At 41.9% G+C, this 17125-nt stretch overlaps 1 protein-coding gene across 5 annotated transcripts in view; it reads right to left on the minus strand.

Moving 5' to 3' along the window:
* osbpl9 (oxysterol binding protein-like 9) overlaps nucleotides 1–17125 on the minus strand; it is a 47483-nt gene that overhangs the window by 15460 nt on the left and 14898 nt on the right. For 2 of the 5 annotated variants that reach the window (XM_024003871.2, XM_024003869.2), the window contains exons 4-9: nucleotides 6939–7015; nucleotides 2682–2777; nucleotides 2481–2528; nucleotides 2027–2056; nucleotides 1881–1931; nucleotides 1469–1507 (exon numbers count right to left, since the gene is read on the minus strand). In XM_024003871.2, the coding sequence (XP_023859639.1) occupies nucleotides 1469–1507; nucleotides 1881–1931; nucleotides 2027–2056; nucleotides 2481–2528; nucleotides 2682–2777; nucleotides 6939–7015 (341 nt within the window). Of the gene's footprint in view, nucleotides 1–1468; nucleotides 1508–1880; nucleotides 1932–2026; nucleotides 2057–2480; nucleotides 2529–2681; nucleotides 2778–5651; nucleotides 5885–6938; nucleotides 7016–17125 lie in introns of those variants that run through there. The other 3 variants (XM_024003874.2, XM_024003872.2, XM_070447594.1) reach the window with 3 other exon arrangements.

Genomic DNA, 17125 nt, shown 5'->3' on the forward strand with positions numbered 1-17125 from the left:
GACAATATGCACTTTAACATCATTTCAAATCCAGAGTGCTGGAGTACAGAGCCAAAACAACAACAAAACATTACTGTCCCAATAATTAGAGGGCACTGTATATCACAACACTTACAGTAAAGCCTAATATGATCAAATATATTTTCCACCCTGCTAAATTTAGGACAAAAAATACATTCCAGCGAGTTACATAATGTGATGGCATAACTTCTCTCTTATTAAAGTTTTCTTGAGATTTGAAACCCACAGATTGTAATCCTAGGTATATTTAACTGTGGTCTAGCCTTATAAATTTATCTTAAAAATGTGTACACACATTATACAAAGTGCACTGCTGCCATAGCTTTATGGGTCAGTGATACCTTTGACCATGTGCCTCTAACTCTGTCAACAGCAAAAGGCAGAACAAGAGGAGAAGTCAGAAATCATCAAGTCCTACACAATCTCAGAACACAACAGTGCAGTGTGAGCAGCATACTGAGGTATGACTGAGAGAATGAAGGAGAGTGTGGTCTGAAAATAAGTTGGGCACCATGCAGAATGGAAGATTTCACACTACTCTACTGAGCGGACAGAAGTCACTACGTCAACTAAGGATCTTTACAGTCAGGAAAGTGGAAATATAAACAAAAAAAATCAAGGAAATGAAGGCATGCAGTGTAGTTCAGTCCTCTCTCTGCCCTTTAGAACAGGAGTCGGAGTGAAATTTGGGAGATTTCTCTCATTTTCCATTCACTCCCCCCTCCCCCTGTCCACGTGCTTTCTGGAAAGTAAGGCAGCCACTCCTAATTATAGCCAATTACAGAAACGTTGCTGCTCCACCGTGGTGGAACCAGTGTGGCCTCGCTAGCTAGAGATGAAACAAACAGCAAAGGATGCCTCTAGTGCAGGCTGAGGGAAGGGGTTAGAGCTAGAGTGTACTTAAGGCATGGTTAGAAGAGGGTCTATATGTGTAAGGCTAATGGCCAGAGAGATAACTGTCAGAAGACTGGCCCGGCGGGCTGATCCTATGGGATTCCGACTTAAAAACATCTATGGGAAGAGAGTAAAGCCAGTAAACAGCCTTTGATTGGTTGACATCTATTAGTCCTTGACGGTTCAATAGGCATGCACAGTAAGTAAAAATCGATGGTGATGTGGGGGAGGGTATAAGCACACACACACACTCCTACAAACGTGTCATAAAAGAAGCAGAATGATGTTGTGTCTAAAAGGAGTAGTAAAGAGTAAAGTTTCTCACTATTATCAGCAACAAAAAAGAAAATGATTTCAGCTGAGAAAGGGGATAGTGGCGTGGCAAAGGAAGAGCAATATACGAGATGAAGCTATTTTTCTAAACAAATGGCATGCACTTTTACATATTTGATTTGTCTTTTTTTCTATAGTTTAGCGTGAATTAATCGGAAAAGAAGGATAGAGGTTTGGTTGATTTCGATATTTCTAATGGACAGAGAACGTCAGAACTTACTATCAGTCCGTATGCGTGTTGTTGTTCGTTACTTTGATCCTTCAAATTTTGAGAAGAAAACGTTACTTGAGGAATGTTCAACTGTTTGTATGTAATGATGATATGAGCTTGTTAAGAGCTTCTCTTTCTAGCAGCCATCAAGTTATTTAGAAAGTCAGAGCATTTGTAATGGTAACATCATTATGAGCTCTAAGATTATCGAGTGTATGTGAGAATCACCTCTCCAAAATGTCAAAATGGAACCTAATGGAATGTAGCAAACTGCCCACAAACAACAACCCAGGCTGTAGTTGAGTGGAAAACTACTGGCGTGGCGAAATCATGCAGTGTACCGTGATGTGGTCTCACAACAAAGACATGACAGTGATGCAATGAGAGCCCTACCACAGTCAAATGAATGAGTCCTTTTTACCTTGGCAATCTGCAGCAATACAATACAGTGCTTGATGGACTCTACCATACTCTGAAAAGAGAAACAGCACAGAGAATGAAACACTGCACTCAAATTCAGACAGGTGATTCTGAAAATAAGGACTTTTAAAATGGGGTTTTACTTACACATGTGGTTTCCTTCAAATGTTCAATTTTCTTTAAAGGAGAAAAACATGATAAAAAATGGTTGTTTCACTTCAGACTTTATTTTAACACCTAACTAGACTTCGGGACTCAAAGTTAGGTGAGTCATTGACTGAGAAAGATCGGCACAGTGAAACCTGTGAAACCAACGCAGAAACATGCTTTGTTCAAACTCTTTCACAATCATGGCATTAGACTAGCCGAACAATGATTTCACTCCAACTATAGTTGTGTCCTATGTTCATCACAACATAACAGGTCATTGTCTTCACCATATTAAATAACCTAGAGTTTAAATGTTCCAAACTGACCTAAAACTAAACTCATGAGCTCAATAAGGAAGTGAATCACAGCTACTAAAAAACTGACAGAAAATCTGAGTCAATAATTATCAGGCACAGTTCTGGTGACAAGAGAAGAAACAGATATCACTCACTCTGCACGACTCATCTTCTTTGCAATCCTTGATTTTCGCATCAAAGAGCTGGAAGAGAGGAGATGTATGAGAAGCTGAAGCGGATACACTCAAATCAGGAGCCGAATAAAAACACATTCATCGATGATGCAGTGACGAGTCAGTCACCGTTATTATGAGAGTCACTGTCATACTAGTCACTCAAATGTGAAAAAGCCTCACCTTTAACTGATCAATTAGAATTTGTAGGTACGCGTCAGCCTCTGCAAGTTTCTTATCGAAGTCTTGGACACTTGGAACAAATCCTGTCTCTGCCTCCTAAAATGAAAAAAGAGCAGAACATTCTAACTTCACAGCATGACAGTGTTCTGCTTCCACCAGTAACCTATTTCGGACAAATAAATTTACTGCCAGTGCACCTCTACTCTGAAAGTTTGTTAGCAGATTTAAAAAAGTTTAAAATTCTCCTGGTGGAGCTATAAAAAAGCAGGATGTAGCAGCACAAAACAGCAACCAACTGTTTGGGAGAAGCTTCCAGCGTTGTACAGTAAGTAGAGTGATATGAATTGTTCAACTAGCATTGTTAAAAGGCTTTTCCTGCCAGCCTGCCTGACCATGCCTGCTGATGACAAATCAAGAACAGTCCCTTCACTACCTGGAAGTTAGCTTGGCTAAAATACAGAAATGAAATACCCAACAACTTCCTCAAAAATACCTGAAAACTAATGCTTAACCAAAGCAGTCTGACCTTACAATATTACAACTCTTAAAACACGTCCATAGCCACTTTGCTGGACAGTTAGTAAATCATATACTCCCCTCTCTCAGTACTGCTCTGGTCTTAGCGTGTCCTATGGTTTGGCAGACGCCTTTGGACGACGCCTGTTTCTCAACTGAAATGTATCGTACAGGGATGTGAAGAAAAGCCATGAACACACATTAACCCCAGCGTTGTCTAAAGTGTAAACTGTAAAAACCTAACAAGCTTTATAGAGACCAAAGTCTGGGCCTTTTTTTCTAAAATTCCTTTAGGATCAAAGGTGGTTCGCTATCAATATAGAAGCAAGTTGCTTAGTGTTGGTGGCTAAAGAGGTGCCTGAGCAAATAATAATAAAAACAGGTACTTTGCTAAGCTAAAGAATAGTCCCCTTTCAATCTGTGGGGAAGAGGAGTCTGGCATTAGTGTTCTTTAGAGCTTGGGGGTAACCAGAAAAATACATATGTCTCCTCTTTAAAAACCTTAAGTGAAGGGCCTCCCAAGTGGCGCAGTGGTCTATGGCACTGCATCACAGTGCTAGCTGTGCCATTAGAGATCCTGGTTTCGAGTCCAGGCTCTGTCGCAGCCGGCCATGACCGGAAGACCCATGGGGCAGCGCACAATTGGTCCAGCGTCGTCTGGGTTAGAGGGGAGGGTTTGGCCGGCAGGGATGTCCTTGTCACATCACGCTCTAGTGACTCCTGTTACAGGCCGGGCACAAAAAGCTAAAAAAATATATTTATAACCTTAAGTGGTCCCAGGACTGAGGGCATCGGGATTCTCGTGGGTGTTTGTTTTGTGTTTGTGGCCAAGCAGACATCTACACAGCTTCATGTTTGTGTCTAAGAAACAGACAGCTCCGGTGTCTCTCCTGTTCTTCCTCTATCAACAACATTTGAAGAGGCAGAAAAGAGAATTCCTAATAAATACAAATGCCGGATATCAAATCCTTGCCTGACGACTGAATTTAATTCTGCTGCCCTATCACTACATACATTCAAGTCTGAGACTACCAACGTAGTAATTTCTGCTTACGTCAAAGTGAAGGGCTTGGTACAAAACAACACATACCAATCAGTATCAAAGCCAATGACTATTCTGAAAACACCGCTTTACCCACGCGTGTTCAGGCTCTGGCCCAAGCCATTGATTACTGGGACCAATCCAAACTATTTGAATGCGTTCACATCCGAGAAGATGAGGAGTTCAAATCCAGACTCAAGGTGGAGAAGAAACGTTAGAGGGTGAGCTGTTTGGCCGGAGCGATGTGAATGGGTAGCAAGGAAATCAACTGAATACAAAAYAAATCCTGGCCACGACTGTAGATTCTGAATTTGAAAGCGACGTCAACCTACTTGCGGGGAAATGCATGCTCATGGTTATGTTTACGACAGTAATAGTGCTGGCTTGGTGTGAGGGTAAGGTATCACAACATGGAGTGATTTTGACACCTGTGAGAAGCTGTATTGTTTGAACACCTGCATCCAAAGACACATGAAATAGAACAGGAGTTTCCCTCTATTCATGTCAGACTTTTAGAGTAATTTATTTACCCCACTGACCAAAATCATTCCATCCCAATTTTCACATAGAAAAGTCCTACCATACACTTACATACCAAAAACTGTTGAGCGGGCCCCTGCTGTATTTCAGGTTCAAAAGGTTAAGGATCAAATCAAATGTATTTATTTATATAGCCCTTCTTACATCAGCTGATATCTCAAAGTGCTATACAGAAACTCAGCCTAAAACCCCAAACAGCAAGCAATGCAGGTGTAGAAGCACGGTGGCTAGGAAAAACTCCCTAGAAAGGCCAAAACCTAGGAAAAAACCTAGAGAGGAACCAGGCTATGAAGGGTGGCCAGTCCTCTTCTGGCTGTGCCGGGTGGAGATTATAACAGAACATGGCCAAGATGTTCAAATGTTCATAAATGACCAGCATGGTCAAATAATAATAATCACAGTAGGAAAAGGAAAATGCTATCAATATGACACGGACCTCATAATTGCAGAGGGACAAAGCCGTTAACATTACAAACAAAGAGGGAAAGAGAGTCCCTATTGCTCTCTATTTCTGTTATGTCAACACAAGCCCATATCACCATGATGGAAGGGATCCTTCTGCTGGACTAGAGCAGCTTATAAACCCAGAGGACGGTCATGTAGGCTAGTAACTGCAGCTTTGGCATGTTCACACATTCTGTTCCTAAAAGAGCTTTGTCTAACCAGACAATCCCTCCCTATGCTAGTGTACCACACCCACCCCCACTAACCACCAAACATTGGAAATAAAAAAAACTCAAAGCGCACCAATCTAGCCCACCCTTCACTCAGACACCTCACCCCTCCCCGTTTGGCTTTCCACACAGCATGACCCAGTTAAGAACTGCATTGTCGCACTCCAACCAACCGTTTCCCCCCAGTGTGGTACTCACAGGACGCAGAGCTCTGAGGGACATGCCTCGTCAAAATGCACAGGCCAAAGCTGACCCTAAAGCTCCTCTCTCCTCCCTTACGCAAACAAACGACTGTTCTAGTGCTCTCCACTCCTATAGACTGCCAGCAGGAACACCACCAGCATCGTCTGGTACATCTACAGTACGTTCTACATCAGCTGAGCAGCAGCACACGCAGGCAAAATTAATCCAGGATCCTKTTCTCTCTGACAGGAAGTACAGACTTTCTTAAAAAAAAAAAGAGAAAAAGGCAGCACAAGCCCATGTGACAAGCAACAGCTGCTCTGATTGGATAAAGCTGAGGTGCAGATGTCTGGCTGAAAGAGTAAGCAGGACTCTGATTTGGTCCAGGTCACATGACCCCGCTATGACTCCACGCTTACACAGTGTTTGCAAGCAGGCAGCCAGTCAGCAGTGTTGGGCGGGGATCGGAGAGAGTGAGGCAGAGGGAGGGGTAGCAGAGGGGAGGAGTGGGTTAGAGAAGGAAAGCAGAACAGAAGGCACATAAACAACTGGAGGGTAGAATTAAGGCTGGTGAGAGAAAGGAGGCCTATATTTGTGAGCCACAAAGGGCACAGACCAAAATAAGAGGTGGAAATTAGCAGTTTAGAGAGCAAGTTTAATACACAGCACTCTTTACAAACAGGCTTTCATAGATAAACATGATGCCCATCATCAGCCAACAGTCTAACCAAACCGTGCTCCCTGTGCTCCTAACCACACAGAGACACTCTTACTGTGTCCAGACTAATTTCCTTCTATTCTCAGATGACTTCTTAACCCTTTCACTGATTAGGACAAGAGTGCTTTAGCCTGCCAGCAGTGTCCCAGTGCTACTATTTGAGATGAAGCTGACAGAGGCATGATATTAATTCTATATCCCAATTTCCTGCATCCAAAAGACCTCAACAAATAGCATGAAAGGTTAATTTGACAACACATGCTTCCAAAAGGTGAAACATAAACTGCTATTGCTTTATGTTCTCAACAGTTCCTCTATTATTTCCTGTGGTCTTAGGTAAAAGAACAAATTGAAGAAATACAGWTCACATTATGTTCCCTCTTTGAAGGTTAATACACATACACACTTCAAAAAAATTGTTTTACAATGCAACAACAGCACGAGTTATCCCCATCATTTGAGAAAGCTTATTTCAAATAAAAGGTTGAGCAAAATTTTTCTCCTCTTTAGCTGAACTCAATGGCTTGGGACTAGTACCCCCAGTATTACTAGAGTGAAGCTGGACAGATGAGTGAGTGACTTACCTGCAGTTGGAGGGTGTGACGGAGAATAGTCCCCTCTAAGGCATGGATCCACTTCTCCCGTTCGTCTGCATCTCGAGCTGAGAAGAAAAACACACAAAACACAGCAGATGAGCCATAGTCGAGATAGGAATTATTACAACAGCAACAGAGTGCTTCACCTAGTAGTAACCTTGTAGCTACAAGAAAGACTAGAGCACCTCATCTGTGCTCATCTGGCCCAACAAGTTCACAATGAGCACGTAGTTCTGTGCCTTCGCAGCTGCTAAGGGGGTTCTTGCAACCCTTCTGGTGCGTCGCTGGGCAAGAGACTATCAAGGCAGGTCTCCTGACGAGAGACACAGCCTGTTGCCAGGCTGCACCCTCAGAGCAAAGACACAGAGCAAACAAAACGTCTGACATTTACACTGAAAAGACCAGAGAGGCCCTCCACACTGACGGACAGATGATAAGCTGTAGACCATACTATTTACCAAGAGCGTTTCCATCTATATATTTCGTAGCTGTCTATTTACCACAACAAACCAATGCTGGAACTAAGACTYCAAGCAACGGGCTGTATAGGGCCATAAGTAAACAAGAACATGCTCACCCAGAGGCGGCGCTCCTACTGGCTGGTGACTTTACTGCAGGAAAACTGAAATCCTTTTGACCTAATTTTTACCAGCATGTCACCTTTGCAACTAGGTGTGAAAAAAACTCCAGATAACCTCACACACAGAGACGCATACAAAGCTCTCCCTCCATCTGGCAAATCTGACCCTAACTCTATCTTCCTGATTCGTGCTTACAAGCAAAAACTCAAACATGAAGTACCAGTGACGTGCTCAATACAGCAGTGGTCCAATGAAGCGGATGCTAAGCTATAGGACTGTTTCGCTAGCAAAGACTGGAATATGTTCCAGGACTCATCCGATGGGATTGAGGAGTTTACCACATCAGTCACCGGCTTTATTAATAATTGCGTCGACAACGTTGTCCCCACAGTCACTGTACGTACAGTCGTGGCCAAAAGTTTTGAGAATGACACAAACATACATTTTCACAAAGTTTGCTGCTTCAGTGTCTTTAGATATTTTTGTCAGATGCTAATATGGAATACTTAAGTATAATTACAAGGATTTCATAAGTGTCAAAGGCTTTTATTGACAATTACATGAAGTTGATGCAGAGAGTCAATATTTGCAGTGTTGACCCTTCTTTTTCAAGACCTCTGCAATCCGCCCTGGCATGCTGTCAATTAACTTCTGGGCCACATCCTGACTGATGGAAGCCCATTCTTGCATAATCAATGCTTGGAGTTTGTCAGAATTTGTGGGTTTTTGCTTGTCCACCCGCCTCTTGAGGATTGACCACAAGTTCTCAATGGAATTAAGGTCTGGGGAGTTTCCTGGCCATGGACCCAAAATATTGATGTTTTGTTCCTCGAGCCACTTAGTGATCACTTTTGCCTTATGGCAAGGTGCTCCATCATGCTGGAAAAGGCATTGTTCGTCACCAAACTGTTCCTGGATGGTTGGGAGAAGTTGCTCTCGGAGGATGTGATGGTCCCATTATTTATTCATGGCTGTGTTCTTAGGCAAAATTGTGAGTGAGCCCACTCCCTTAGCTGAGAAGCAACCCCACACAGCATGTCAGGATGCTTTACTGTTGGCATGACACAGGACTGATGGTAGCGCTCACCTTGTCTTGTCCGGACAAGCTTTTTTCTGGATGCTCCAATCGGAAAGGGGATTCATCAGAGAAAATGACTTTACCCCAGTCCTCAGCAGTCCAATCCCTGTACCTTTTGCAGAATATCAGTCTGTCCCTGATGTTTTTCCTGGAGAGAAGTGGCTTCTTTGCTGCCCTTATTGACACCAGGCCATCCTCCAAAAGTCTTCGCCTCACTGTGCGTGCAGATGCACTCACACCTGCCTGCTGCCATTCCTGAGCAAGCTCTGTACTGGTGGTGCACCGATCCCGCAGCTGAATCAACTTTAGGAGATGCTCCTGGCGTTCGCTGGACTTTCTTGGGCGCCCTGAAGCCTTCTTCACAACAATTGAACCGCTCTCCTTGAAGTTCTTGATGATCCGATAAATGGTTAATTTAGGTGCAATCTTACTGGCAACAATATCCTTGCCTGTGAAGCCCTTTTTGTTCAAAGCAATGACGACGGCACGTGTTTCCTTGCAAGTAACCACGGTTGACAGAGGAAGAACAATGATTCCAAGCACCTTTTGAAGCGTCCAGTCTGTTATTCGAACTCAATCAGCATGACAGAGTGATCTCCAGCCTTGTCCTCGTCAACACTCACACCTGTGTTAACGAGAGAATCACTGACATGATGTCAGCTGGTCCTTTTGTGGCAGAGCTGAAATGCAGTGGAAATGTTTTTGGGGGATTCAGTTCATTTGCATGGCAAAGAGGGACTTTGCAATTAATTGCAATTCATCTGATCACTCTTCATAACATTCTGGAATATATGCAAATTGCCATCATACAAACTGAAGCAGCAGACTTTGAAAATGTATATGTGTGTCATTCTCAAAACTTTTGGCCACGACTGTACATATCCCAAACAGAAGCCATGGATTATAGGCAACATCCGCACTGAGCTAAAGGCTAGAGCTGTTGCTTTCAAGGAACGGGAAACTAATCCGGACGCTTATAAGAAATCCCGTTACGCCCTCTCCGACGAACCATCAAACTGGCAAAGCGTCAATACAGGACCAAGATCGAATTCTACTACACCGGCTCTGACGCTTGTCGGATGTGGCAGGGCTTGTAAACTACTARGAATTAAGAGAAACCCAGCCGTGAGCTGCCCAGTGACGCGAGCCTACTAGATGCACTAAATACCTTCCAGGGTCGTGTTGAGGCAAGCAACACTGAATCATACGAGAGCACCAGCTGTTCCAGACGACTGTGTGATCACGCTCTCCATAGCCGATGTGAGTAAGACCTTTAAGCAGGTTAACATTCACAAGGCCAGATGGATTACCAGGATGAGTACTCCCGAGCATGCGCTGACCAGCTTCACTGACATTTTCAAACTCCTCCTGACTGAATCTAATACATATACTGAACAAAAATATAAAACGCAACATGTAAAGTGTTGGTCCCACGTTTCATGAGCTGAAATAAAAAAGGTCCCAGAAATGTTCTATACACACAAAACGTGTATTTTTCTACAATTTTGTGCACAAATGTGCTTACATCCCTGTTAGTGTGCATTTCTCCTTTGCCAAGAGAATCCCCCTACCTGACAAGTTCAGCATATCAAGAAGCATGATCATTACACAGGTGCACCTTGTGCTGGGGACAATAAAAGGCCACTCTAAAATGTGCAGTTTTGTCACACAGCACAATGCCACAGATGTCTCAAGTTGAGGGAGCGTGCAATTGGCATGCTGACTGCAGGAATATCCACCAGAGCTGTTGCCAAAGAATTTAATGTTAATTTCTCTACCAATTTCTCTACCATAAGCAATGTTGTTTTAGAGAATATGGCAGTAAGTCCAACTGGCCTCACAATTGCAGACCACGTGTAACCACACCAGCCCAGGACCTCCACATCCGGCTTCTTCACCTGTGGGATCGTCTGAGACCAGCACCCCGGACAGCTGATGAAACTGAGGAGTATTTGTGTCTGTAATAATGCCCTTTTGTGGGTAAAAACGTCTTGGCTGGGCCTGGCTCCCCAGTGGGTGGGGCTTATGCCCTCCCGGGCCCATCGATGGCTGCGCCCCTGTGAAATCCATAGATTAAGGCCTAATGAATTTATTGCAATTGATTTATTTTCTTATATGTAACTCAGTAAAATAGTTGAAAGTGTTGCATGTTGCTTTTATATGTTTGTTCAGTATACATGTTTCAAGCAGACCACCATAGTCCCTGTGCCCAAGAACTCAAAGGTAACCTGTCTAAATGACAGTAGCAGTCACTGTGTGGAAAGCTGTCTTCAAGGCAAAAGGAGGCTACTTTGAATAATCTCAAATATAAAATATATTTTGATTTGTCGAACACTTTTTATTACTACATGATTCCARATGTATTATTTCATAGTTTGTCTTCATTATTATTCTGGTCTGAGAATCTTTAGGTGCCTTTTGGCAAACTCCAAGCGGGCTGTCATGTGTGTTTACTGAGGAGTGGCTTCTGTCTGGCCACTCTACCATAAAGGCCTGATTGGTGGAGTGCTGCAGAGATGGTTGTCCTTCTGGAAGGTTCTCCCATCTCCACAGAGGAACTCTGGAGCTCTGTCAGAGTGACCATTGGGTTCTTGGTCACCTCCCTGACCATCACTAAATTAGCAAACATTTTTTTTWAAKTGTCCTCGCTTTGTCATTATGGAGTATTCTGTGTAGATAGATTTTAGAATAAGCCTGTAACGTAACAAAATGTGGAAAAAGTCAAGGGGTCTGAATACTTTCCGAATGCACTGTCGCTCATCTATTTGTTTGCTGATCTCTCTGATCAGATACATTTAGTATGCAATGATGTAGCTTAAAGTGAAGGTCTATTATTTTGCTCAAAAGCCCACAGAGGTTGTGAAATATGAACAAGACTCACATGCTTTTGAAAATATGATGGCTTGCTAGAGCTGTGCCACTAGAGTTTCTGGGTTCGAGTCCAGGCTTTGAGTCCAGGCCCACAATTGGCCCAGCGTCGTCCGGGTTAGGGGTTAGGGGAGGGTTTGGCTGGCAGGGATATCCTTGTCCCATCGCGCACTAGTGACTCCTGTGGCGAGCCGTGTGGCACAGCTAGCAAGCCATCATATTTTCAAAAGCCTGTGAGTCTTGTTCATATTTCACAGTGCACGCTGACACGGTCGCCAGGTGCACGGTGTTTCCTCCGACACATTGCTGTGGCTGGCTTCCGGGTTAAGAGGGCATTGTGTCAAGAAGCAGTGCGGCTTGGTTGGATTGTGTTTCAGAGGACGCACGGCTCCCGACCTTCGCCTCTCCCGAGTCCGTAGAGTGGCAGCGCTGAGACAAAACTAACTACCAATTGGATACCACGAAATTGGCTAGAAAAAGGGGTTAAGGTAAAAAAAAGTAAAAAGTTCAATTAAAATATGATGTGATATGATTATTTTCAAATCGGTATCATGCTGAAGGTAAGACCCTACGCCTGCTCCCTAACAAAGTGGAGCGAAATGTGCATTAAAAAAAATCATGGGCTTGGGCTCCGTTTCAAAATATGACGTTTTTATATGACAGCGGTTCAACACGTTCCCGTGACACAAGTTGTGGGAAAATATGTATTTTATTCTGTTATATTCCATTATAAAATATATGCGTGTTGACTGTGATCGGGTAGGTGTGTCTTGTCTATTAAATGAACAAAATAAGGAGCTATCGATTTCATTTGACATTAAAACTTAAAATATGCTATATTTTTGCTTTTTGAAAATGAATTTTATTATTCGTATGTTTCTTAAGACCTGCCTAAACAAACGAATAATGGATTTATTTTTGGTGTATATTTAATGGATTTATTCAAATAGACGCCCACCCACATCTGCACACCACTACTACCACTGGTCCCCAGCATGCCGGCATGCACACAGGAAGTATAAAAGGCGTATGCAGGCAAGAATGTGGTAATAATTGGCCTGTTTCTAAGGGGGTCATATAAAACAATGCCCAATTTTTTGTTACAGGCAAAATACCGTAAATCCTATGTGAAAACAGTAGTAGTTACCACTTGGTTGCATGGCATGTAAAGACCTAATGATGCATCTCCCTTCTACCTTAAGCTCTTTGTGTGACAGTGAGGATGTACTGTTTGGTCAGTTCCACACCTATCTGTGACCTGCAAGCAAGCAATGTGCCATCTCTGTGTGCTATTTACAGTGCATCCCAAACATGGCCACTCCTTACTAACAGAGGGATGCAGTCTCATGAGAGGATACACCATCTGTCATAACACCAACCATCATTACTGGGGTCAGTCTCGAGTGTGATATAAGCTACAGACATTGCTGATGAAGTGATAGCAACAGCAAATCATTAACACTAATATAATATATTGAACACTTACATAACTTGGAGACCAATAAAACTATTGTTCTGTACAGCAAAAACACTTCCGTTTTGGTAGTCCTTGTGGTTATAATTTCCCTCATTCACATAATATGAACTGGGAAAATCTGAACTCTTGGTATGAATGTGGTGGTTTGAGGCCCAGGCAGGTCAGAAACCTGTGCAGTGCCTGAGTGTTCAACACTGAGCCCAAACAGGCCATGACATGGCACGTTCTCACAACCCAATTAAGGCCTAATGCTTCCCTTCTCCCCAGGAAGGTAGAGTGGCTCCTCTGGCTGAAAGCAAAGTGCAACTCCTGGGCCATTAGTGCACAAAGAGGCCATTCTCTAGAGCACGTCTTATTACTGATAGCCAGGCACAGAGAGATACAGAGATGGGCAGTGGAAAAACCCGAGAGCCTTCAGCAAGGTGACAGTGTTCAGACTGGCGCTAGCAGTGTGTCTAACAAGCAGCAGATGACATGACTCCATTTCCTCTCTGCTTATTCATTATCACATTCCTAAAAACACACTAATCCAAACTGCTCTTCAGGATTCCTCCAAAGGATGTGAATTATTTACTGTTCACCTCTTCTGCTTCCCATCATTTGGCAAAATTAATGGAATGTTCTGTAATACAGAGAGAGAAGCTAGATGGCGTGACGCACAACAGTTTTTGGCAAACACAATAAAGTAGTATCTTGATTGGAGGAGAGAGAGGGGGTTGAAGTACGTTTCGAGACTATGCCGTGGGACATTGAGGTAAGTTGTGGTATAGTACATTACATTACTGTGTCATTGCACCAGACCACCGCAAGGGAGAATTGGACCACATTACGCTTTTGGGCACAATGAAAAAGAGTTGGTACCTAGGCACTTATTTGTCTCTCTCCTTGCTGAATGAATAATGTCAATGAATAGATAGACAGAAAACTGTATGGAGATCGAATGTTTAATAGATCAGAAAATTAGCAGAATGTCGGACAATATTTTACATGTACCAATTTATTTAGACAATTTAATTGATTCATTTAGGCTATTTTGACTCATTTTGAACCAAAGCCACAAATAAGTACCGACACATTGTTTCTGATCATCTTCACTAAAGAACATTTTTGACCAAGTTAATTTGCTCATGTTGTTTGTGTTCCAATTATTTGTGACTTTATGGTTACAATGAATGTCAACAAATTAAATCAAATAAATCCTAATGAATAATCAGATGCGTGCTGTGAATTTGGAAAAATTACAACACACCTAGCCTATTTAGTTAATTTTCCATCAATGTTGAGAACAAGCATATTAAAGCTATAAATCGGCTACCCCCTCTCTACTGTAGGCCTACATACTGCAGGCAGTAAAATATTTTGGAAAATGAACCTGGTAATCTAATAAAATTTACTGCGGCCCTAAGACCTATCGGTTTAATAACCTTTTACTGCAGTGGGCTAAATCAAGGTCACAGAGTGTTCCGTGGTAGTCTTAAAACAAATATACTTTGAAACAACAACAAAAATATGCACCTCACCCATTATGGCCTTAAAAAAAAAAAAAAAGACACCTGTACCATGTCAGATATAGAGCTGAAATGTATTAAATTGAGTTTGCATCCCAATATTACACATGATATACATCACAGAAGACTGAAATAACAAAACTGTTTGACATTGAAACACTGGATTTTCAAATGTTGAATAAACAATGTTGATGATGAAATTCTTAACATTCCACCCATGAGGCCACTAGGTCATTTGACTGCGGGAAAGGGCTACCTTTATGAATGAAGAAATGATTATATTGAAGAAATAAGGGGCCTCGTGTTCCATTACCCAACAAAATACGATCAAAAATTTAAATATATTTATATTTTCACAATGTTGCACATTGACAACTCAAAATCGCTTTGAAATAGCCTTTTAATAACCTAATGAAAGTCGATAGCTGATATAAGATATTTATATCAATATTGTTTAGATAATAAAATTGTTTAATTGAAACTTAAACAATACGCAAAATCAAATATAGGTTGCAGAAATGATACATTTATTTAGTAAAGGCCAACTCAAACGTTTACCAGCTGCACTGGTTTATGGTCTATGAACGAAAGCCTGAATTAGCCTACAAATAAAGCTAAAAACAATATCTTCAAAAACAGTAAATTCAACACTCAGATTTCTTATGTCGGGCTGTACAGCACAAGTATCTTATTTTTCGAAAATCAAGTGTAATTGGGCCATTGTATTTAACCATGTTCTCGCAACTCCAGGACCACCGCCAGTGGATTTATTTGCCCAATACTGGACTCTAGGTCGCGAGGATAAAGACTCTCGTACAGAAACATTCACACCTTTATTCATTTACAAAAAGATAGTCTAATAGCTTGGCTAAGTGTGAATGCTGCGGTCAGTCATCTGAATGAGAGTAGGAGCGCAGACTGATAACTAGAAATAGACTTCGATATCAATTTGCGCTGCCGCATTTCACAATGCTAATGCTGATACCGAACCGTCGTAGCGCATCATTTTTATTTTTTTGTTTTAAGCCTTCCCCAAACCTTAACCACTTGGAATGAATGCCTGAACTGTTAACATTTGAGTTTTTTATATTTTAACACTGTAATCACGTGTAATTAACCCTGTTACCACACAAAGACAGAAGGCGCTTCTTATGGTAAATACGTATATGATTATATGTAATGATTTATTTGAGACCGGAATGTTAATTAACAACAACAGAAAGATGCATTCGGTGGCAATGGTAGAGTCAGGTGGAGAATGACTCGTTGAAGGGGGTGAGGGAGAAGATGGTCAGGGTTGGGCGGAGTATTGGCTTATGCACTCACTGTGAATGGCCTATGTGAGTGCCCTTTGCTCAATGTAATTGTTGATAAATAAAATGTACTTCAGAAAGCTTGGGATGCACTTCAACAGACTGAAAGTGCACTGTAAATATGCTACAAAGCTATGAGCCAGGTGTAAATTATTTGGCAGCCATACCTATTCAATCAATTAATTGGAATACAAAAGAAGCAGGACAATAGACTTTTGCCGAGTTGATTTCTATTTTTAAGGGACTTGAAATGTATTAACAGATGTTTTAGGTAGGCTATACATATGCTACTGTAAAAGGCATGCTCTTAGGCCTACCGCTCAAATTGTGGGTATACAGGGCTAGTCTACTAAGCCTACTAATGATAATGACATTACTTATAATTATTAAAATAAGAATTATAATAACAATAAGAAAATCAAGAAGTGTAGGAGGATAGAACAAAATGTGGGAAAAGTCAAGGGGTCTGAATACTTTCCAAATGCTGAAGTAGGCCTTCACGCCAATAAGGTACGTTAAACAGGACACACTCTTAGGCCTACAGTTGGACGTAATTTCAATGACTTTATTAAAATAACCTTCAACCCACCTGTCCCTGACTTTTCCTAGATGTGAAATTACAGTAACAGTAGGCCTACTTTTATATAAATATCGTAAAAGACATTTGCATTTCTGAGCATTTCATCCTCAATGCGCCATGAAAATCTGTTGCACCCTATAACAGTAGAACAGTCGGGACTTGACGAGTACCAATGGCCACCAGTCTAATAAATCCATTTAATATACACAAAGTAAATCTATTAATATTTTGTTTAGGAAGGTCATAAAAAAAACATAATAGACAAGACAGAATACTAAGAAAGAATGATTTATGCTATTTGTGCTATAGTAGCGGAGGCTATGCCTGCGCCATGTCAATGAAATTAACATGTTCATTTAGCGGACATCACACGTTTATATTTCTCAGTCCTACTTCCAGTCACACATACACTGAGTGTACTAAACATTAGGAACACCTAAATATGCATTGCACCCCCTTTTGCCCTCAGAACAGCCTCAATTCATCGGGGCATGGACTCGAAAGCGTTCCACAGTGGTGCTGTCCCATAATAACTCCAATGCTTCCCACAGTAGTGTCAAGTTGGCTTGTAGTGGATCTCTACTGTGAATATCTCATTCAATCTCATCCCACAGATGCTCAATTGGATTGAGATCTGGTGACTGGGCAGGCCACTGCAGTAAGCCAAATTCACTGTCATGTTTGTGGGACCATTCCTGGACAATCCTAGCCTTGTGGCGACATCCTGCTGAAAAAAAATATTTGCATATGGATACATTGCAGYCATGAAG

This window comes from Salvelinus sp. IW2-2015, linkage group LG16 (assembly GCF_002910315.2).
Source record: "Salvelinus sp. IW2-2015 linkage group LG16, ASM291031v2, whole genome shotgun sequence".
Classification (NCBI taxonomy): Eukaryota; Metazoa; Chordata; class Actinopteri; order Salmoniformes; family Salmonidae; genus Salvelinus; species Salvelinus sp. IW2-2015.